This window comes from Lonchura striata, chromosome 1 (genome assembly GCF_046129695.1).
Source record: "Lonchura striata isolate bLonStr1 chromosome 1, bLonStr1.mat, whole genome shotgun sequence".
Taxonomy (NCBI): Eukaryota; Metazoa; Chordata; class Aves; order Passeriformes; family Estrildidae; genus Lonchura; species Lonchura striata.
This window is the reverse complement of record NC_134603.1, coordinates 49,260,736-49,285,499: the sequence shown is the minus strand read 5'-3', so window position 1 is coordinate 49,285,499 and position 24,764 is coordinate 49,260,736. Positions and strand designations below refer to the sequence as shown.

General features: G+C 37.5%; 1 protein-coding gene across 2 annotated transcripts in view; it reads left to right on the top strand.

The window, feature by feature from the left end:
• The window catches only part of MYOM1 (myomesin 1), a 75,426-nt gene that overhangs the window by 4,580 nt on the left and 46,082 nt on the right, over window positions 1-24,764 (top strand). For both annotated transcript variants that reach the window (XM_077784125.1, XM_021551514.3), the window contains exons 3-11: window positions 7,506-7,643; window positions 11,876-12,083; window positions 13,870-14,027; window positions 17,595-17,687; window positions 18,575-18,663; window positions 18,792-18,851; window positions 20,219-20,383; window positions 20,977-21,138; window positions 24,278-24,419. In XM_077784125.1, the coding sequence (XP_077640251.1) occupies window positions 7,506-7,643; window positions 11,876-12,083; window positions 13,870-14,027; window positions 17,595-17,687; window positions 18,575-18,663; window positions 18,792-18,851; window positions 20,219-20,383; window positions 20,977-21,138; window positions 24,278-24,419 (1,215 nt within the window). The remainder of the gene's footprint in view (window positions 1-7,505; window positions 7,644-11,875; window positions 12,084-13,869; window positions 14,028-17,594; window positions 17,688-18,574; window positions 18,664-18,791; window positions 18,852-20,218; window positions 20,384-20,976; window positions 21,139-24,277; window positions 24,420-24,764) is intronic.

Here is a 24,764-nt window from a genome sequence, read left to right as displayed (position 1 = left end):
TCATGAAAGTTTGAGTTGATGTGTCCATATATGATTAATTCTTCTTTGGCCTAATAGTTTCACTTTTGTGCTGAGTGGTCCAAGAAACTGAAATTTTCACACTGTATATTGGTTGATGCATACTATTTCCAAAGTAGAAACAACCTGAAGTGTCCCATCTTACAAGAGAAGAATAGCTATACTCAGCTCTTTTTTTTTTTAAATTTAAGATCATAAATATTGCTCAAGCAATTACATTAGCATAATACTTTGCTATAATAGCCTCATAATATTTGTATGCATATATATCAGAGATTTACAGAAATTAAGGAAGTATTAAAGTAAGATTAGAGCAGCTGTTAGCAATAGAGGAAACAATCAACAAATTATAGCTCAAAAACATCTGCTTGCTGTTATATTAATGCAAAATTAAGAGTATCATTAGCAGAACTGATCAAAACTTGTCCACCAGAAAATTTAAAATTTAAAACTGAATATTCTCCCCAGACTGTGGATAATGGTGAAATCTTGGCCAAAATCAATGAGAGAAAGACTACATGTACCACAGTAAACAATACCTTGTGATTTCAGCCTTCACTGAAATCTTGGCTTTCAGGAAGCTCAGGGTCCAATCTCTATTTGCCCTGAGTGTTTTCAGGAATTTGATCCTCAGGCTGTTAAAGTCAAGGTGAATGACTTTACTTAACTCTTTACTGCAAGAAAGATATTGAGTTGCTGGAACATGTCCAAAGAGGGGCAACAAACCTGATGAAGGTTCTCAAGTACAAGTCTTATGAGAAACAGCAGAGGGAAATACAGTTATTTATCTAGGAGAAAGGGATACTCAGGGGAGACCTTATCACTCTCTACAGCTGTCTGAGAGCGTAACCAGGCAGGCCTTGATCTCATCTCCCAGGGAATCAGACAGGATGAGAGGAAATGACCTCAAGTTGCACTAGGGGAGGTTTAGATCAGATATTAGGAAATATTTCTTCACTGAAAGGGTGGTCAGGTATTGGAATAGGCTGACCAGGGAAATGGTGGAATCATCATTCTTGGAAGTGTTCAAAAACGTGGCACTTAAGGACATGGTTTAAGGGTGGGTTTGGCAATGCTGGGTTACTGGTTAAACCTGATGATCTTAGAGGTTGCAATGATTTTATGATTCTGCATTGTATGATTCTGTATTCTGTATGATTGTCTTACGGTCTGATCATATCCAGGCTTTGCTGTTGAAACAAGTTTACTTGTGCAGATAATTTACCACTGAGAAAGCAGTGAGAATCTCATTTATAATCTGTTGGTGAAGGGAAGAAAACTGGAGGTGCTGGGACTGATTGTTACACTTCCAAAGGGAGCTGGGTGAGGGAAGATATCCCAAATTTCTGCAGCAATGCAGCTGTGCCTGCACTCTGTTGCTGACTGTAACCCAAAGCTTGCTTCTTCTTGAAGCAAAGGTTCTCATAAAAATAGAACTTCAAGTTTTAAAAAATGATTGTTAAAAATTCTGTTTCTGAGTCCTGCTTACAAGCACTTCAGCTGTCACACAAGTTTTTTTCTGAAATCTGTCTTATTAAGAATAACTCTAATGTCAATAGTATAATATTGAAGGAAATTAAATTATTTAGTTGAGAGAGAACTTAAAACATTTACCAAGGTTTTGCTTGAGATGAAAGCTTTTGATTTAAAGTAGCATATTTGCATATATAATACTCTGTAGTACAAGACTTGCCAATAGATTGTTCAGAGATAATAATGTCAGCTGCAGCTTCTTTATTTCTGTGGTCCTGTCATTGTATTGGAAAAACTTCATTGCTGCTGCCTAAGACAAGGATTCTGGAGATTAGATACATAGGATTCCAAGCTCTCTTACACAAAATTTAATTAACACAGGAGACAATATTTCTGAATGAAAATCTCAGTATTTAGCTTGGCTTTATGGTTAATATAGCCTCCATGTTGGTATTTATTTCTTTTGTGCATCCCATATATCTGCAATTTGCAAGAGGCCAAATGGAAAAAATAATGCAATACTACAGCTAAATGTAGTTAAAATTTGAAGGAATTCTTGTCAAATTTGTGCTGTCTTTCCCAGATAATGCAAAATACTTCAAGGGGTAATGTGGAGACAACAAGTGTTAAATAAATTAAGAAAATCAAAGACTTTCATTTTCATCCATTTGAAAAGAATGGTGTAGAAAAAAAAGTCTTCAAATTCTTCCAATTTTCTAGAAATAGAAAAGGTTGAATTGAAATTATGTATCTAAGTGACCTGAGTGTTTGATTGAAACCAGAAAGGACACACAAATCCAAATCCAGAAATGTTTTTCAGCTAGCAATTGATAATTACATATCAGTGAATATTACCATCAAATATAGATTTATGCATAATGGATGTAGTTTTGCAGATAAACACCATTGAGCCGAACAGCAATACTCAAATATTACGTTTTTATTCAGGTTATTTCTTATTTTTATTTAAAGTAGCTTCTGGTATTATAGTTATTATAACTATAAGCTTCTGGCTTATAGTTATTGCAAAATTTAAGTCTTATCCATTTTTGTAATCACGGTAGAGAAAAGAGTTCATGAAGCATTGGTGTTGACATGCAGTTAGTGCTATGTGATGAATTTATCATGGGGAAAGCAGTGGAGAAGGTCTAGGAACTAGGTAACCTGTAAGACCTTGACCTGGACCCAGTTCTGTGATGTTGAAGCCTCACTTGAGTGGAAAACATTCCCAGGATGTGAAAACAGGTAGTTTGAAGGAGGCACAGCTTGATTTTTCAGGGGGATGAAAAATTTTCCCTGTGCAAGTGGCCCGTCCCCCACATTTTGAGTCTTTTTCACACCACAGCATCTTGAGGAAGTAGAGGGAGCAAAATGAAAACTGGCAAAATCAAGAGCAAATATGGAAGCTTGCAGCTCTGCTGGTTGCAGCTGGCCAAAGGTGCAAACATCTGGGCTCCCAGAAGAAAGGGCTTCTCACCATGGAGAGGTTGCCTCTTCACAGCCAGCCCTCCCCACCAGCTGGTGGGGCTCTCTTTAGCCAAGCACTTCTTTGGCTTCAGCAGAGGCAGGAAAAGGGGCATGTGCTGCTTCCCTTGAGGCTTTGTGCAGGTAAGGGATGTACGTCTCCCACAAGCCGATGTTGTGGCCACCCATGCTCTTCCCCATCCAGCCCCTGGGGGCTGCCAGCCTTGGCAGGTTGGCTCCTGTGGGAAGCCTGGTTCCTGACTCCTTCTTCCACAGCAGTGCTCCATCCTCTGTGTGCTTTTGAGAAGATTTGAGTCAGATCTGCCAAAGCTTCTTATAGAACTACAGGGCTGTCAAACAGGGCTGCTGGATTAAATGTGTTTAAGTCTCTTTTTATGGAAGTTCAGTGATTTGCCTTTGCTCAAACTTTCACTGCTTTTCCATGCGTTATTCTCCTGTCTAGCAGTATCAATAATCCCATTGTGTCACAGACAGATTATCTGTCACCAGAAGGGCCAGACACCTGCTTAGAGGGAAAACAGAAGTTACTGGTGTGGCTCAGGCATTTGCATTTATTTTGCAGGTCAGGCAAAATAGCAAAGAGGACATGGTGTAATTCAGGTGTACCAAGCAAAGAGAGGAAAAATGCCTTTCTAACTTGCCTTTAATTGGGTTGCCAGTGAGGGCTAATGCTTTTCTGAGCAACACTGTAACCAGGATTGGGACAAGGCTGAGAAAATAATACACATCCAGAAACATTTAAAGACCATGATCTTGGCACTGCTCACCTCTGGTTTATTATAGGTGAGGGTTAAGGAGCTGGCTTCCAGATGTCATACCCAAGCATGGAAATTAATTACACCTGCTATGTGGAAACAATTCCCCTTCAAATAAAATTGTTGTGGAAGCTGTGTAAGGGAATTTCGCCAGCAATATTGCCTGGGCTTGTGACAAACCTGTCAGCAACTTAATATAGTCACCAGAGAGCATTTCTCATTTTTAGAAGCTGAATTTAAAGAGTTCTTCTCCTATTTACAGTAAGTTAAGATATTGCATATTAGGAAAGAAACAGCAGTTAAAAAGAAAGTCTGGATAAGGACTCATGGTTAATAGAGCTTCTCAAGGAGGTACAGCTGGTGCAATCATTGTGTATACCATTATCTCTTTCTGCTTAGGACAAGATACATGGTTTTGTAGAGGTGTAAAAGAGCTTATATGTGCCTTTTCATGCAAGAGTGAAAGAACAAAAGAATAGAGTGTTGTGGTCTGCTTCCAGAACGCATTTCTACATCCACTGGGTGCAGACTCTCTTTAGGCAGTGTGGGAAACCTATCCCTTCAGGCAGAAAAAAGGGCAGTGCCAACATATTCTCTGTCCGAAAATAAGACATCAACACAGAGCAAAGCATCTGTTTGGGAGCTGCACATGCCCTGCACAGGGTTTTCTTTAGTTCCTCTTTAGGCTAGAGGGAAAATTAATAGCATCTGGTTTTTTTCATCTCTAGAGAACAATGCCTGTGCCTTTTACAACTCTAATGAAAAACTAGGAAAATGCTGGCATTGACATTTTAACATGCTGGAAACCACCCTGAAGTCAGGACAGTAGGCTTAGGTCACCAACCTTGATAAAACTGAACAGAAAATATCTTACCTGGAAAAAAAAAATATACATATACTAACTGTGCATATCAGATGAGGCTGAAAGATGTTAAAAGGTCATGATACTGTTCCTCCCTATGAAACTAGAGAGCACTGATACTCTGCTCTTGCTCCTCTGGGGAGATTCTGTTCCACATATCAGGTAAAAGGTTGGAACATTTTAAAATAAAGGGCAAGATTTTAGAATCTAGTTCAAGAAACAGAGTCCTCCTTTGGGTCACCTAAACAATGGTTTTAGGCAGGATTTTGTTTTTGTGTTGCACAGGAAGAAATAGTAAGAACACAGGAGAACAGGGAAATAAACCGCATGATAGAATAGTGTTTAACCTATATTTTCAAGCAAAGAACTCCATTTGAATATGTGTTTCTAGTAGCCTCCATCTAGCTATGCCAGAATTTAGAAAGGAGAAACATTTTCTGCTGCTTCAAATTTATTCATCTAATCTCTTGGTTTATGCAGTGCAATTCTAAAGAACATTTTGGAGTGACTCTAGGTATCCCTCTGAAAACATCAGCTGGGTGCTCTGGTATGGTCATGAAGGTGAGATATTCAACTTCAAACACTTGGAGTGTTTGAGTGAAAAATCAGCCTCCAAACAAACAGAACCTTTTATTCTTGCCTTTTCAAATAATTTTAGAAAGATATAAATGAAAGATAGGATACCCCGACTACCATACCAGAAAGATATAAACAAAATGCCTGGCAAGGAGTGATGGGTACTGCTTTATATGCTTCCCATTAATTCCCTGCATGAGTGTATAATCTGGACCTCAAATGAAAACTAAAATGACTGCAAGGCCAAACTCTCCTTTAGGAATACTGTATTTATCTGGATTTGTCTGGATTTAACAGTGCTGTAAATGCCTGAGCTGAAATTTCCACCACATTTCAACTACATTTGTGAAAATAAAAAAACTTCTAGACATTTTAAGTTCAATTGCTACTGTGATATTTCTTGATATAGAAGCAACTAGGAATGAAGTGGCCTCATAACAGGTTCAGCCTGAAGCTCTGAGGAAATATAATGTCTGTCAGAGTCAAAATTCCAGGTTTGACCCATTTTTATATAGGACAGGAATAAAAGTCACCTGCTAAGTAAAGATCTGCAGCTCCTTACAGACTCTAGTTCAATTAAGAAAAATAACGAAAATAGTTTGCCTTTGATGTTTCTTTTCCCTTATTTGATGAGTTGTCCCAGTGCATTTGTGGTTTGCCATAGTGATTGCACCACATCATTGTCCAACCTAGGAGTAAGGCCATTGCACACCCCATTTCAATGTTACTTGTCATCTCTTGTCTCTTCCTTTTTATTTCACTCTGCCTGGACTGTTCCCAAGTGTTTTCTGCTTGGATTTCAGTCCCTAAAGCTGGATATGCATCTCTTGTACTCCATCCCTGGCTGTCCTGGGTAGTGCCTGGTGTCAAAATCCAGAGCCCACAGCATCTCTCTCTGTAGATGTGGTCTGTGCCTTAGCTGACCCAGTGGTGCCTGACATGGAAAATCTTTGGCTCCAGTCCTGCCATGTGTGCCACAGTCTCTCACTGGCTGTGCCTCCTTTTGTGTGGAAGCCAAGTTACAGGGAGAGGAGGAAGGAAGGAGAAGCAGTGCACAGTTGCTTTTACCCCCTGTACTGAGCGTCACTTGGCAGAAGTGCTGCAGGATTGGTGATGGTGGCACCTGAGGAGCACAGAGGAATTACATTAACTGGAACTGAGTAGGGAGAGAACTCAGTCTGGGTAAAGGGATGAACACAAAGAAATGAAGGAAGGGAGGATGGAAGAATGAAAGTGATCCTGTGTCATCTCACACACAGTCTCAGTGGATATATTACTAGCACATATTTTGGAAACAGCACTCTTCTTGTGTTGGTGGTGGTACTTTTGCAGGGATACAGCCTAAGGAAAACATTAGCCCAAGGATATAATATTATATTACATTATGGATGTGTAACATTCCCAGGGGCCCAGTGTTAGCATGGGTTTTGATATATGTGGAGACACCAGTGTAAGCTATCCAGGGTGTGGGAAGCAGGTTATCCCTGACAGAGGCACATATCAGGGCTAACAAGCCTTGCTGAGAAACCATCATTCTGCTCCTGTATCTGCACATGTAAGCAGGCAGCTCATACTGTACATGCAGTACATTTGTGTACACAAATCCCCAGACCAGAAACAGACTCATATATGATTTTCTGTGGTGATCTTGCAAGACAGGTGAATAGACACTTGGGGGATTTATTAAAGGCTGATAAATAATTAGCATATTCCACAGATATGGAAATTAGAGATGTGTTGCTTTGGCAAAGGAGGACGAGGTGTTTTGAGCTTTGTTTACACAATTTGTAACTATGTTTAAAATTAACCTAAAGTGATTGCCTCAAATATGCTTCATGCTCTACAGAATCCCTTCCAGTCTGCTGAAGACTGGGGGAGGGGTGGGGGTGGGAAGCTTTTCCTCCTTTTCAGTCATCCTCCATTTATCTGTGCTATGTTAAATGGTGCTACTTCACTCAACACTTCCCCCTGGAGTGTTATGGGAGAGCAGTGGGGATGGCAACACTGTTTTCTGCCCTACAGTTTCTGTATAGAGACTTAAACAATCTTCCCAAGTCCCAAACCAAAAGCTATTAAAGTACATTGCTACCAGGTATATTGCTTACTCTATCTATTTTGATTTAATATCAAGGGGCATAAGTGGTATGTTTGTAATGGTGAGATTGTCAAAAGTACACTTAGTTATGTGTTTAATAACTCGGAAACTATGGCTATTAAAAATTATAAATTCTTGATTACAAAACAAGAGAGCAAAAAGTTCTAGTACTTTAATTGTATTTTTGAGTGTTTCTTTACAGCTGCTTTCTTGATATTTAACAATATAATTTTTATTTCAGACTGAAAAATTCCAACTTAATGATAGAAGATCAGTCCTATAAGATGAGTCCCAAAGCAAAGAGAGCAAAACAGAGTTTGATATCAGAGGACAAAGAGAACAAAGCCTTAGACTACTCAGTGCCCATATTCACAGGACGGTAAGATCATTTTTATTTCATTTATTTAATTTCATTTATTTCATTTTTATTTAATTTTCATTTATTTCATTTGGTAAGATCATTTTTATTTCATTTGGTATCTTATTTCTGACATTCTATTAACAAATTATAAAATAACAAATTCATTAATCTGTCTTTACACTCGTGGATCTTATGGTGATAGTTTGCACTTCATATGAGTGATAAAAAGAAAAAGAGAAGCAAACTGTCTGGCAGAAAATTGGACATGGTTCATCCAGAGCCAGGACAAATGAACCTGCGTGTCTGGACTTTGTTTTGAACACATTATCAGGGCCACTTTCTATGAAATGAAAATATAATTAGAACCCTGCCTACTGGGAACCAGGGAGCATGTTGTCCACATTATTTAGCTTATTCTTTTGGTTTGAAGACTTATTCTGTAATCAGATCTCTCTTACCAAGCATTAAACATAGAAACAATGAAACAACGTGCTAATATGTTACCCTGGCACAGGGAAAACCTGGAATAAAACCAAATGCTTTCTCAAATCCATTGTAATGATTCACACAGATCTCACGTGTTGGTGGTATTTATTGCATGGTTACTACTGACGTAATACATCTTACTGCAGCAGTGTTCTCAGTAAAGCTGAATGTGAACTTTATGTGGAAGCCAGAACCAACATCAGCAATGAGGCTCCCCTGCCCTTTTTGGGGTATGGCATAGTGATTTTAGTAGGAGTCTCCAGCAGTTCCAGCATAGTCACTTGTTCAGATTAATACATACTGGGGTGTAGTGTGGAAAATTGTTCCTGGTTAGAGGCCAGGAAATATTTTCTTGCCCACCTGCAGTTGAACAGAAACCTCCCTTTAACCTGTCTTTCCTCTGCAGCACAGCATTTTTCAGGGGACACATCTAAGTTTTTTCTGGGAGCCAGTGCTTTTCTGTCTACTGCTTCATCAGCACCCAAAGACACTTCTGCTTTATACCCAATCTTGTGTTTTCACATGAACTGTGTTCCAGCTTGTCTGGGAGGATGTTATTGCTCTGGCCTTTTGAGCATTTGTGATGCTTTAGTGATGAGTAGTTTTGTTTTTCATTAACTCCCCCCACTGTCTCAGAGTAATTTTTTCTCATCCCTTGTACATTCCTGTGTTGGTTTCACTGCTCTTTGATCCAATGTTCAAAAACACTGCTGCCTTTTTAAAAATTTGCTTTGGAGTTTAATCTGTATCTTCTGTGATAGAAACACATAAAAATTGACAGTCTCAAACCTTGAGATAACATATTCACAAGCTTTCTTGCTACTTTTGCATCTTGGCCAGTTTTTATACTTATGTAGCAGATTTGCAGCTCACCATCATCTGTCTCCCATGTCCTCAAACACAAATAGTTGAGTCTACACAAGTAAAATTTTTAGTATTGGGCAATATTTGAAAAATACAACCATTGATTAGTACTTAGCTTTTTTACAGGCCTCTGTGATCTTAGCATATCATGTTAACAAATACTAAAAAATAATTTCATTTATTTTATTTTTTAATGCATACAGTAATACCCAACTCAATGTGACAATGTATAGGTTCATTTATTTGTATCTGTAAAATATTTTGGGGTTCTGGTTGGGATTTTACATTAAAAGGTACTGTCAAATTCTTACATCATTGTTATACTTATTTTTTGTTTTGTTTTGTTTTGTTTTGTTTTGGTGTCAATCTTACTTTTTACTTATGGCAATTCAGAAAGCTCTGTGTGCTTTTCTGCCACTGAAATTATCCAAAAATCTTTAATTTTGTTTTGGGATTTTTTTTTAAATTTTTAAAAAATTGGTTAAAAAGAGCATTATGATGACTGTTGAGTGCTCAACTCAACATGGCATGAAATGGTATCTGGTTTAGGCTTTTCATGTTGGCATCATGCTCATGACCACATGCCAAGACTGTGAAAGTTGCATGCCACATTCCTCTCAGATATTTATTTTTGTTTGAAAGATAACAGCTGAAGCCCATTGAACCATGTGCATGCTATATGTCATTCCCAAATTCCTCAGTGAAACTGATGTGTTGTTTCCCATGGGCAGAGAGCTGTTAAAAGGAAAAGTTATTTATAAAGGTCATCTCACTGTGGGTTTGTTGGAGCTGGGTGACCTCCAGCAGTGTGTCACCGTTTCCATTATTTAGTTCTACTTCAGAACTCTCAGGTTCTGCTGTAGAAAAAATACTTTGCTCAGACGATTCACTTAGCAACTGATCCTTTTAAACACCTTGTAAACACCTAGGCTAATCCTTGCAAGAGAAAATTGTGGAGAGCCAGACAGTATTTTAGACAGTAAAACACCCAGAGCTTGATGTAATGCTGTAAGTGCTGAAGTTGCTGAATGTGGCTCATGGAACTATTTGTAATCACTAATAAACCTATGCCGAAGGACTGTAGATGGCAGATACCCTTAAAATGATATTTTTCCTGTGCCATTTGGGGTTGGATCTGGTTGGATCTATTTGAAAATTATTTTCTACTGAAACCCTTGAGACTTGACTGTAAAATCAACGCTTAAATGGTACAATTTGCTGGTTTAGTGCATTTGTCATTTCAGGGAGCATGTTTCTCTTTGATCTGGGAAGATTATAACAGGGAGAAATTATTAGAAATAAATATTTAATACTGTTGATCAAAAGCATCTAGGGATTACAACTGCAGATGACTAGGATGAGTTCCATTTTAGTCAGAGGATATTCATCAGCTCCCAAAAGATGCTTAATGCCTTGAGAAACCAGTCCATCCTGTGAAGTTGCTGAGATCTTAACTACTGTAATTAAGGAAGAAATAGTATCAGTTTGGCTTTGAAGAAAAATGCCATGGATTAATTTAAAATGAATGTAGATAGCTATATTCATATTCATTATACTGAGTTTTTCAAAATTGTTTTTAAAAATTTCTTCAATATAGCTATATCTTCAGGTGATATTTGTGGGAACAGTTGATGTGCCTAAGTGGAGGGAATCTATCATCCCACTGATTTCTTAAGGATCATCCTCTTAAAGCAGACTGAAACACAGGAAGTTGAATTTGAGGGTGGTCATAGCTCTATGCTGTTAAGTAAGATTTTTAAGTCTTTTTAGCAATTGTTAAATGTAATTAAGCTTACACACATTCCACTGCTTGACTGTCTTGCATCTCACCAAACTGACTTCAAGATAAGGGGCTAGACACTTAATTCTGAGCTTGAATTCAATTTTTTTAGTATTGAGATGTGCTGTCAAATGCATAATATTGGAGATATTAAAAAAAAAAAAAAGAAAAAATTCCTTCCTTCTATTTTTTGCTTTGTTGTTGTAGTAGCAGTAGTAAGTGTTTTCTGATAAAAGAGAGGCTGTGCTTGAGTGCACTCCAGAAACAGAGGTGATGTTTCTGTAGTGCTTGCAAGATGGCACTTAATGAGAATTAAACTCAATTTGTTTTCAGTGTGCTAGCTAATGCTCCCTTACAGTAACTAATTCAGCAGGAAGATATTGATGCTTCTTCTTAAGTCAAGGAACTCTCATTGTGTATGCAGCACTGCAGCAGCTGTAATGTCCTGACAGTGCCAAAACAGTATGGTTTCAAAGGTACCTCCATATGTCAGTGTGGAAACAGGATTGCACCCCCTGAGAGCTCTTTGTGTCTCACCTTTGTACAAAGCTTGAAGAGGAGACTTCAAGAAAATCCACAGTTATCTTCCTGAAAGATAATATAGGATGGAATTTATATAGCATATATAAATTATATGGCATATATAGCAATATAGGATGGAATTTTCTGTGAAAAAAGAGAACTTTTTGTTGTCTAAAATTATATAGGGTGGGGGGGGTTAATAAATCATGAATGAGGACATTGATTGTTATACAGCTACAATTATCTCTTGCACCTTTGGCGGTGCTGTCACAAACACTGCAGCTGTAAGTTAATACATTGAAAATCTGTGGTTATGCTTCACACTCATCTTTATAGTGGTGGAGATAAAAGCCACAGCAGGATAATGTTTTAACTGAAAATGTGTGTGGCATATTTAGAGGGAGAGGCCCTGAAAATGGCCATGACTTTGGACAGTGAAATACTCAGTCTTTCTCCAGAATCCCTCCCATGTTTCTGCATTGAATACAAATAAGAGTGTTGTAGCAGAAGGGTGTTGGCCACCATAGTGGCTGGTTTGGTAGCAAGTAGAAATGGAACGTGTTTCCAATGGGATTCTGCTTTTTAAAAATTCTTTCAGAGAAGTGAATATCAGCGGTATCACAGACACTGAAGAAGAGAGAATTAAAGAAAGTGCTGCATATGTTGCCAAGAGGAACCTTTTTGCCACAGGGGAAGGAGTTAGTGTCAGCAAGGTGGCCAAGACTTCTGAAGAGGAACATCATGAAAAAAAATCAAGGAAAGTGGCGATCCGGGAGTCTGCTGAACGTGTAGCCATGAAGAAAACGGTAAAATATTAGAAATTAATACTTAAGCTGGAAAAGAAAATTAGTCTTTTTTTGTCTGCTATTTGTAAAATGCCTAGCACACCAGTGCCCTGACTTACTCCATGGGCAATCACAACAATGGTAGTAATAAACTTAAGTATTTTCAATGGAAATCTCTTTAATCACTTAAAAGTCTTGTTATCCAGGTATCAAATGGAAAAGGAGAGAGGCACTGTGCCCAGGCAGGCACCAGGAATTCTTCTGCTGTGCTGAGAGAAAAGGACAGAGTAGGTCCCCAGGGAAGGCTCTTTGGTCATGTCCACACCTATTTAAATGGCACATCATCCTTCAGCTGGAGGATGAGGCAGCTGCTGGGTAGACAATAAAAGTGGGTGTATATATATATATATATATTACTCATAAGTAAGTGAAGGGGTAATTTCTAGACTTTTATGGGTTGTTCAAAGTGTTCACCCCACCCCAGAGGTACATTAGGTATAAATTAGGGCAGAATTAGGGGAAATTAGGTGTAAATTAGGGAAGAAATCTGGAACTGAATCTCTAATTATGTGCATTATTAACAAATTTCTTAAAAAATACTTCTCAGAGCATAGTTATAAATATGTTGTGACCAGACAGGACATGTAAGTGCAAATGTGTTTCATTTAGCAAATATATTACTTTATTTCTATTACTATACTACTTATATTGCTATACTATACTATACTATACTCTTACTATATTTTATTATTTATTGTATTGAGCAGAAGAATTGGCAATATTCTTTTAAAATATGACATAAGGTTGGAAATGGTGTAAAAACTTTCAAAGACAGGGCAAAAAAATCAAAATCATCTCAAAAATTGAGAAAGAGTGAGGGTGAAATTGAGTAACAACCAATGGAAATGACTACACACAGAAGGAAAAGATAAAGTAAATGAGGAATGCCTGGCTATGTAGAAGTACTTCAGGATCTGAGAGTTATAAAAGGTCAGTCAATTTAATGACAGTTTTATGAAAACAAATACCAATCTAGAGTATTATTAGTAACACATAAGGAGCAGTTATTTAATTGTGTTGCAATCTGTTGTGTCTATGATAATGAGCAGTCACTGCTTGATGAATGTTGAGGACAAATAGAACCTGTCAAGGACTGAGAAACCATTGTAAGGAAAACTGGTATTGCCCTGTTTATAAAAGTCCTCTTTTAATAATCTGGGTACAGGGACCTTTAATTCTCCATATATTTGAAAGTTAGGGCAGAAAATAAATAATTTAGTTTGCAGAAAGTAGGATTTATACCTATACCTATTTATACATATTAGGAGTTTTTTCCAGCTCTGTGGATAGTCAAGCAGTTGAACCAGTTACCTTGGGAGGATGAAAGATGCTGTCAGGAGGAAAGCCTTGAAAGTACTTCTGTCAAGATGATCTAGGCATAGAGAGCCTTGCATTACAGCACAAGTACAGAAGACATCTGAGTTTCAGGCCTATTTCACCTTCCACTCTGTATTTAAAATAATAAATAAGTAATTAGATTTGGAATATTATTTTAGTTAGAATAGTTTTGAAGGGAAAATCTCTGTAAAATCAAATCTAGTTATTTTGGAAGGAGAACTTCCGGAAAATGAAAACTTTATTTTCTGTGTGAGATTAAGTGTGCCTGGATGTTTAAATAAAAATTGCAGGGGTATTTTTGTTGGGGTTTTTTTGTTGTTGTTGTTTTTTTTTTGTTTGTTTACTATTAATAATTTGCACTTCTAACTGCTGCTGTAATCAAGTGTATAATAAAATGTTTCTTTTCCAGCTAGAAGAGACTCAGGCATTCCATAGAAAGTTGAATCAAGATAAACTCTTACATGCTCCTGAGTTTATCATTGAGCCTCGTTCCCACACTATCTGGGAAAAGGAAAATGTTAGATTTAATTGTTCCGTGGCTGGCTGGCCAGAACCCCGTGTTACATGGTAAGTTTCTATCCCTGGCACTGAAAGTCACCAGTTAACCAGAATCTGAAGTCATCTCAGCAAATGCACTCATTTTTTCTGGAAATATATAAGTTAAATTAAAAAAAATAATCAGCTACTAATGGCAGGCCTGTCGAATACCTTTCAAGTCACATTGTGCAAAAAAAGAGCAAAATATTAAAATGAAGCAATAATAATAACAACACAAATAATTATATAGTTATTATAGTAAGTTAATTAATATAATATTTAAAATATTTGTGTAGTGGCATTAGGAATAAATAGACTTTATTTGATAGAGACATCAAATATATTCCTTCTCTCGATGTTTAAGGAAAAATAGCAGTTTAATTTATCATACTATCTTTGTTAATGTTTCCCAAATACTTGAGTATAGTTCTTCAAATGACACTAACATCCCTGAAGCATTAAAGCAGGCTTTGGTCAAGAGAAAACTTTTTGGCAGCTGAGCAGTTATAGTGCTGAATCTTCCTGACATAGAAATCCCTTGATGATGCTGTGTAATCTCAGTAATGATGATGTGCTCATAGCAGACACATTGTCAGTGTTTGGAGTCAGTGACTTCAGGTAGATCTGGAACTATCCAAGTAATGAAAACTTTGGAAGTATTGAAAAATTCTACAAATCACAGAATATGCTGAGTTGGAAGGGAAACATCCATTGTATTATAATGCTATGTAATAATAATATATTGCAATTTGTTAATTGAATTGCTTAAGGGACTCTACATTTATTTAGGTCTTAAAAACCTTAATCTCAGAGCTTGTCAAAAATTGTTATTAAGAGGTATATTAATAGGCCAGACTGAGTCCACAAAGTCACTGATCTCTCTCCTGGGACTCTGACAGCCAGGCTCTGCATGGACACAGTTTTCCCATCCTGTAAGGGTTACAAGTGCCCTGTGTTCACATTCCATCTGGAGAGGATTCCAGACAAACCCTTCAGATCTGGACTCAGCTGGATATAAGCAATGGTCAGCCACACTCATGGCTGCAATCCAGCTCTGTAACCTGAATCCTGCCCAAGAATTCAAGAGCTGGGTCATTTTCACTTTGGCTGAGATTCACCTTATCCCCAAAACCTGACATGGTTAAACTGAGCCTTCAGCTGTCTGTCTTTGCTCTCGCTGTGAACCAGCCTTTCATCTAAGTGCTAAATGTGGATGGTGGAAATTAATACATCATTTTACTGTACATCTGAATTCCAAAGGGGTTTCAGTTTGCCACAGGCTACTAATGAAAAAAAAAAAAAAAAAAGAGATCACATCCTTTTCAGCAGGTGTCTTTGCTCTAAGATATAGAACAGTGCTGACCTGGATCTGTCAGCTTTCATTCAGCCTTTCTAACAAAATGTCAGTAGAGTATTACAGTCATTCTTTATGTAAGCAGTGAAGACCTTTTCATGCTATGCCTGAAAAACTATAAAGCTTTATGGACTTTCTCTAAAGGAAGCCTGCCTGATGCAGCTGTTCTGACTCCCCTGGAAAAAAAAAAGGCATATGGAAAACCCAGGACATTTGAAACCAGTAGCAGAAAGCATAAATTATCAGTGGCTAATGACAGTGGGAGGTTGCAGTCCCACATTAGCTAATGACTTGGCTGCTCTGGAATTTGCATTTCCAGAAATAACAAGTGGTCCTTCTAGCACGAGTCCTAGTCTTCTATAGATGAATATAAATAAACAAAAATTGAATAAATTACTTTTTACTAACTGATAATGAAGACAAAAGACGTGAAAGTCTTCTTGCTACTGGCATGACCCAGTAAAAGCTTTTTTCTGCACAGCACCCCATGCAACCAAACAACTTTGCTGCCACAGGATCCAAGAATTGCCCAGCCCTTTGGAGAAAATTTAAAGATACTGTGGTGTTAAGTCCTGTTTACACAATTTCATATACCCTGGAACTGATGGCATTATTCTGTTTTCTAAAATATTTTACACACTAGAAGTAATATAAAAATGCCCTGATGTTCTCAGGCAGTTCAGTCTGGGAGGCACCAGCTCACAGATGAGATGAAGAGTCATGGTGAATGTATTACTCTTGCTGGATTCATGTATTATTCTTTGCCTAAGCCAGGATAATAGAGTAATGAGGTCAGGCATCTTTGCAAATGATTGATGTGCAGAATAGAGAGTACTGCCCTGCATTGAGTCCCTTTTCATAGACATTTTTCTGAGAGGAAGATGAGGATGAAAGGCATTAGGGTTCTTACTCACTTAAGCATTTGGAAAACACTTGGTGTATTACTATGCCCAAATATTTTTAGCCAGGGAAATATTCTTTATTGTACAATGCTGATGGTGCTGAAAGGCACTTTTCAGATTTATTGTGGATATAGCTTCATCTTGAAATATATTCAATAATATTCTTAGTGAAAATAAAATGGCTAATTACTGATTTATTTGGTGAAGTGAGGCAATGCACTGACACCAGGCCACTTCCCTATCCTGACTGAAAATCACAAAAGGTTTAAAATATAAAATCTGAAATGAAGAAGCAACTTCTTTGTCTGGTTATCTGTTGTGAGAAGAAAGATTTATTTAAGCTACATCAGAGTAAAAGATGAAGGTACTTTTATCAATCCTCCTTTATCATTTCACTTTATGTATATACACCTTATGAAGAACAGGGAAGAAGCTATGTACAGTAAAACACTCTCTTAGGAAACATTTTTTCCTTATGGACATCAAGTGAATGCCAAATGTACTGTATACAATTCAAAGTGCAATTTATTTATTTATTAGACTTCTATTGCCAGTTTTTTCCATATTTCCAGTGCCTGCTTAAGACAAGATTCAGACAAACATTTACTTGGTTACACCACAAGTGGCATTTTATGCAACAATTGAAGAGGAAGATTTTGTCATGAACCACTGTTCTTCCACTATGAGAGTCTCAAGGTGTTTGTATAAATTCTGAAATTAGCCGTACCAGCTCACCAGTGATCAGCACTGGTTCATTTATTCCTTCAAACCTGAACAACTGGGAATTTTGAACAGTAAACCTTTCCTACCAGAAGATACACCTGTGCCAGAAAGCACTCATAGTATATTCCAGTCTAACCCTGTTAAGTTGCAAGTAAACAAAAAAGTTAACTTTCTACCTGACATTTTTGTGTATATAAAGGTTTTAAAAGTAGGTCAAATATGCATACCAAACAAAATGTTTATGATAGCTAGTAAGTAAGGAGGCTACAAAATTTTTATTTGCCATTTACAAAACACTGAGATGTTGCTCATGTGACTCCTCCTTTCTTTTACAAGTAGCAACATGAAGTTTGTGGTAATATGAACTGATTTTCATCCCACTCAAGACTATTTTCTTCTTTTAATTTGAGAATAAAATCTACCTGGGACAAGTCAAAGAGAAAGAGAGAAAGGTTACACTTCCAAAGATATGCAATGTATTCCCAGGGAGTTAGACTACAGTTTATCAAGGAGAAACATGCAGAAGCTGATGTTCTACTTCAAATATCAAGCACCTGACCTTTTAAAGTATAGAATGACTTCTCTTTGTGATGTAACTGCTTCTTTGCTTTTCCATAGGTACAAGAATAATGTGCCCATTGATGTACAGGCTCACCCTGGCAAGTATATAATTCAAAGTCGATATGGGCTGCATTCCCTGGAGATTACCGAGTAAGGAAATATTAAATGATTTAACAAACAGCTTTAGCTGAAATGTTGCTATAGAATAAGACCTGCAAAATGTGAACATACCTCTTAGGGATGTAAGAGATATCAAGTCAGGTAATATCAGAGATATCAACTGTGGTGAATGCTGTCTTCTAAATGTTGAAGCAGTTCTGATTTACCTCAGTAGAGGACATGCAATTTACCCGAGTTATTTATCTGGATTATTTATCTAGTTATTCTATTTATGGCAGAGTCAGAAAAGTGGGACACCTATGATTACTTTTTCTGTCTTGATGAGTACAATTAAACATGTAAAAATATGTGAGTTAACTGTTTTTCAAATATAGCAAAGTTCACAATTCTTACTGAAATGAGGAACAGAACTGAGATGTCCTCGTTATATACAAGAAAGGTCTTTTAGAGTACTCATCAAAGAGCAGGAAATCTTTGCACTCCCTTTGCATTAAAAATATTGAAAACATAAGTCCTAATCAACAACAATCTGTATTTGACAATTTTTTTACTGGCAGATACCCTTTGAAAATATTTTATGAAACCTACCATGCTACAAGTTTCATATTAGGCATCTCTTCGTAGAAGACAGTAAATTAGCAAGGAATATTATCAGATTTTTTTTCCTACTTATACTGTATTCCCAGATTCAAATCTGTAAGTGATATTTGAAAAGAGACATTTATTTCAAACACAGGGGTTTAACATTGATGAAAACCTAATGGCTACAATCAGTCCAGTGTCCAGTGTGTCTGTCTCCCAAGCTTTTACTTTATAGATTTTACCCAGATTTCTGAGGGTTTTCTTAATGTAAAACACCAGAGAGGCTATGCCAAGGAGCAATTGGTTGCTCTGCCTAATAATTTTTATCATTTCAGATGTGAATTTGATGACACTGCCCAGTACCATGCTTCTGCTATGAATGTTAAAGGAGAAGTGTCGGTTTATGCTTCCCTCGTGGTAAAAAGTAGGTTGCAAAACATTTCCTTCAAAGTTTTTTTCTTATTAAGATGCACATTGCCAGTTTTGGTTTTGTGGCTCACAGAGCCTTTGCCTCTTGGTGGTAGTGACCAGTTTTGTCTTTTTTTTTTTTAGGGTACAAAGGAGAAATTGATGCAAGTCTTTTGCATGCTAGAAATCTTTCCCTGTCTCCATGTAAGTTACAATGTGTTTCTTTGACACTTGCAATTATAGTTGTGACACCATGACACATGACTGAGCAGAATATTTAGTAACATTTTTTTTAAAAAGAAGCAGGTCTGATCTACAAGGGTGTGGAGCTTTACAATTTGGGATGGTGTTAGCCTCATTAGCAGAGGGAAATGGCATTGCCTTCTAGGTCTATTGGATTATATAAGAAATGTCCTGTTAATATTTCACTTCACTATGAAATAGAATCTGTCAAAGAGAGAACCACTTCCTCTTTTGCAATATGTAAAACATGGCATGAGGAAGCCTGTGCCTACACAGAGTAGGTGACTTAATTGTTATCTGCTGCTTATGTGGTTTCATAAGTTGGGTTTCACAACTGGGTTTCCAGAACCCAATTAGACTATTTTGGGATAACTCAAAGTAAAAACTGTAGTTTATTTTACCTGAGAACCTCACATTTTAACAATACGGCATCCATGCTTCCATGATAATAAGACAATCTGCCCACATATGCCGTGTGGGTGAAGGTGCCCTAGGAACCCCATGAAATGTTTGACAGATGAGACTTCTATATATTTCCAATAAAATTTGGGATCTAGCACTTCTTTATGGGAAAGAAATGTCATTATTTGCATATATTCATTGATCACAGGAAGAGAGAAAGTTATCAGTAAAGGCTAGTTGAGTAGAGTGTGACCTTAGTTTTTATCAGCTCAGCTGTTTCCAAAACAAACATGGAAGGCCCTCTGCTATGTATGTACAGTACAAGTGAAAGGCACTCAGGATGTTCTGCCTGGAAAACTTCACCACTTGGGACACTCAGCATCCGGAAAGATAAATTCAGGAACAAGAATAGAAACAGGCTACCTATTATATTAATAATAGTAGCCACAAAGGCTTATTAGCTTACAAAAACAAAGGCTAAGTGGACACATGACTTCTCTGAGATAGAGCAAGGAGTTAAAATGGGGAAAGAAAATAACTATATAAGCTAAAGATCCACTTGACCCAAACAAATAATTGATCACAAATAGAAGTTTTTTTAAGTTATAAAACAAACCTTAGGATAAAACACTGGCGTAGAAATTTTGAAAATTCTGAAACTAAATTCTGCAGAAGCCTCTCCCTGCTAAAATGAAGTAGCTGTGAGCACTGGAGTTGTACGAATCAAGAAATAGTCAATTCTCTGCAATAGAAAGGACTTGCATTATCCTGCAATTGCCTCTGAAGATGATGACTTAATATACATATTGTTCCTGTTTATACCTTGAACTTTACCTGGGACTGTATTCATAATGACTGAGTACTTTTTCTTCCTACTCTTTTCACAGAAAGAAAGAAAACCAGATTTTTTTTTTTATCTTATACAGTTGCTGTTACTCCTCATGGCTATGCTTCCAGGTTTGAAATCAGCTTTGTTGACAAGTTTGATGTAGCCTTTGGGAGAGAAGGTGAAACAATGAGTCTGGGCTGCACAGTTGTCATCAATCCTGATATCAAGCGCTTCAAACCAGACGTTGAGTGGTACAGAAATGGTGAGAATGTTTGAAAAGAAGAAATATAAACTTCTTTCATGTAAATCTTTATTTATTTCAGCTTATGTCAATATTATGATTTGGTCATCACTTTCTCACATTTTCCAATGATATTTTCTCTTTTTCAACTAGAATAGTTTCATAATTTAGCATTTTGATGTGAAACCACAGAAAATTGACAAAGCACTATGAAAATGTCTTCTAGGGATTTTTTATTTCTTAAAAAAAAATCTGAATTAGAAGCATTAGAAGCATTAGAAGCCAACATCTATGTGGTCCATTTATAGAGCTCATGTAGCTTTTACTATTTATTTATTTGTATGCCAAGATGGTTTTTATGCATTTGCACAGTGTTTTGTAGCAGCTGATATATAAAAAACTATTGCTTTCTGAAGTAATGCTTTGAAATCAAGGACAGAGTTGTAAGAAGAGCAGAATTAAATGTAATTTATGACTGTTTTCAAAGACAGAATGTTGTCTAATAAGAGTGATCTCTTTTGTATTTCCAGTCTATCCCAATATATTCTCCATATTCAGAATCTATTCCTCAGTAGATCCTGCTGGTGCTCATCATGAACTTCTCTGATTCCTAGGTGTTCTTATTACACCATCCAAATGGGTCCAGATGCAGTGGAGCGGGGAGCGAGCTTCTTTGACACTGACTCATGCAAACAAGGAAGATGAAGGTCTTTACACGCTCCGAGTGGCGATGGGAGAGTACTATGAAGAGTACAGTGGTTATGTCTTTGTTCGAGGTAGGACACAGTGTTGTGCACAAAACTCACTACAGAGATAAGGATAACATCTTCCCAAAATCAGATACGTGAGGTGCTTCCCCCCACTCCCCTTCTCACCCCCCATCACAATAGAATAATTATTTTCTATTGATAGATTCTAGCAATTTACATTCCAGTTGTTATCTCTGAAAGAAATCCATGCGTACGTCAGGCTTTGGTGTCATGTGCCCGAAGATTTCTAAACTCCATTAACATTCTGAGGAGGAAATTTAGGGTGTTATGTTCAGAGTGCTGAACATCAGTCATAAGGAGGGAAAATGCACATAATAAGTTACAAATGCTTTTTTGTAACCATCCCACTGCAAGCTAAACTGCACTATTTTTGTCAAGATTTTCTGTTCAGTTTGAGGGGTTCTTTCTAATGCACACTGCAGGAAAAAATACAGTGGAATGGAAACGCAAAGATCTGCAGCTGGAGAAGCATAATCTCATGCAGCAGAATAAGCTGATGTCTGTCTGGAGAGGTGCTTTTCAGGAAGGATCCTGGTGGACCAATGTGAACGTGTGCCTTTGTCTCAAAGACAGTGGCAACCTGGGCTGCATTTGGAAAAACATTGCCAGCAGGCTGTGGAGGTGATCCTTGCCATCTATGCAGCACTGGTGGGGCTCATCTAGAGTGCTAGATCAAATTCTACAAAAGAGACATGGGGTCACTGAAGTGAGGCCACTGAAGGGATGTGAAGGTGATTTATAGCTTGAAACATCTTTCATATGAGGAAAAGCTGAGAAAGCTGTGACTGTTGAGCCTGGAAAAGAGAGATCATGGGGGTAGTTTATCCATTTGTACCTGATAGAAAGGAGCAAAGAAAACACTGGAACAGGTTACCCAGACAGGCTGTGCAGTCCCAGTCCCTGAAGACAGAAAAAATCTGATTTGACATGGCCCTGGGCAACCAGCTCTGGCTGACTCTGCTTTGAGCCAGGGGCCAAACTAGGAAATACCTGGACCTGTCTGCCAATCTCAACCACTGTGTGATTCTCTGAAGTAATGCAGTGAAGAGTAGAATTAAAATGTAATTTTTGTGAATGTTGTTTGCTTGTACCATCAAAAACTTCACTGAATATCCATTGAGAATTTTTTCTTTAAGAGGAGATGTGGCTATCACCTTGTGTGCTGATTCTATATCTGTCCCAGCTGCTAAAAGCAGCTGAAGTGTGTAATGCTAATTCAAAAAGCTCTGGAAATTCTTGGCTCTGAGACCATTGCCAGAATGGCTCCTTGTTGCCATGTCCAGCAGAACTGTGTGAGACAACAACCTGCCCAGAAAATACAACTGAAGCAGACGTTTTCAGCACCTGAAGAAAGAGCCTATTGAAATGAGCTTCTGTGACAAGAAATAGGACATCTTTCTTCATTTGTTTTACATTGTGCTGCCATATAAATAAATGATTACCCTCAATCCTATTACATCTGGCAACACAGGTGTGACCTGACTGAACCTACTACTCCTTTCGGTAGAGTATCTTCCTAGACAATGAGTGTGTTTACCAATTTCTATCTACATTAATTATATTCTACATTACTATTTAAATGGTCCCCACAATCTTGGCTGGCTACTGTATTCTTCATTGCTCTTCCTCTACTGTAGCCAGCTTTTATTTAAATGGCAGCTCTGGTATTTAAGCTGGGGCAGTTGTCTTTTTGTGTCACAGGAATCAGTGTATCAATGGAAGGGAGGCTCATAATGTTACACATTCAGATGGGCTTCCAGAGCATGTGTGACTCCTCTACCATGGCTACAGGTCATCATTTGTCAGCAAGCCACCAGGGATGAAATCCTAGCCTGCTAGAGGCTGATCAGCAGTGGTGGTTCTCCCAGCTGTTTCCCACTCTGTCTTGGAAAGAAACTGTTGTCTCACGTTGTCAAGTGGTAAATACAGGCAATTAAAACCTGTCATAAAGAGGTCACTGAAGACATTTTGTTATTATATTAATGTTCTTAGTATTCTGTGATGTTAACTAGATGGTTTACTCTGTATGTTACCATTTTTAAAAACGCATCGAGTTATCTGTAATGAGAACCTGCACTCGGCAACATTGGCAGAGCTTCAAAAGCTCCATGTGATGTTACTCTGCCTATAAGAGAAGACTCTCCAAAGTGTTGCTGGGATTTTCTTTTTTTTTTTTAGGAAGACTACTGTTTTACTTAATGAAGCATATTAAATTTTCTAATAAGGCATTTTTTAATGAAAGTCAAAATCAGGAAAAATCTGGATTACTGTATACTGTAAACCAAAACCATGTAATGCCTTGAAACATTAAACCTCTTTGAGAACTCAGGTTTATATGGAATGTATTAAAAGTATTTATTAGCAAGATTTTTTTATTCAGGTATATAACTCTTAGGTCTTCTTTTGAGGTCGCTCTCAATTGTACAAATTGATGTTATCCTGCAGAGAAACAACATCTCTTATTTGAAAGTCTTTCACAGAATCTTCCTGCAAAGGTTATTTTTCTCTACATGAAGATTGTACTATCTCACAAATCAGATGCTTAGTAAACAGTAAAAATTACCCAGTGCCCAGCATTATGCTCTAAAGCTTTAGATAGACTTGTCCAGAAGCTGATGCACGAGTCAAGGCCTTTTGACACCAGCAGTCCCAGATTTGTGGTAAGCACTAGAAAGGAATAATGTGCTTATCCTTATGACATTTCTATTCCACAGGGATAATGTACATGTAATGAAATTAAACTTCAAAAGGTTTTGGTACCTTTGCAGTTCATAGCCAACCAAAATCAAACAATGAAGGACTCTAAGTGGGGATAAGATATTTAATTCAGTATTGTTATATCCAGTGGGTGAATAGTTTTAATTCAACTATTGACTGCCTCCCATGTTTTTAGTTCAACATTGTCTCTCACAGCTCCCTAACCAGAATATGCATGGTACTAATTATATTTAAAATGTCTAGGTGAATTACATTTGCAGTAACATTTGTAAATGTTGCAAAGGAAAGCCAAAACTAAGAAAAACACTAGCAACATAAAAGCAAAAACTTTTTTGAGGTCACCAGGAACATAATTTGGTCCTTAATGATTAATAATTGTGAAAGAACTGTGATTCATATTTGCAAACATATTTCTCCATCCTCATAGATGCTGATGCTGAAATCCCTGGAGCCCCTGGAGCACCACTAGATGTGCAGTGCTTAGATGCCAACAAAGATTATGTCATTGTCTCCTGGAAGCAACCTGCTGTCGATGGAGGAAACCCCATCCTTGGGTATTTCATTGACAGGTCAGTGAGTGTGCAGGACTGGAGAATTCAGTATTGAGTATTGCTGCTCATTCCAACTCAAAAAACTAAAGACACATTTAAAAGCATGAGCTAAAAGAAGTAGTTTATTATTTTCATTCTCGCTGCTGGCCAGAAGAAAATTGATTTTGTTTTGTTTTGTTTTGTTTTGTCATGGAAATAATCACATCTTGCTTAATTTAATTGCATAGAAAGGATTCTGACAGATCTGCACAGCTCAACCCTTGCTGCTTCCTCTGAGGCTTGAGAGGCCTCAGGATTTTGTAGTGTTGGGAAGCTCTTCTGCATCATGCAGCTGTGGCTCCTTCAGTACCAGGGCTTTCTTGC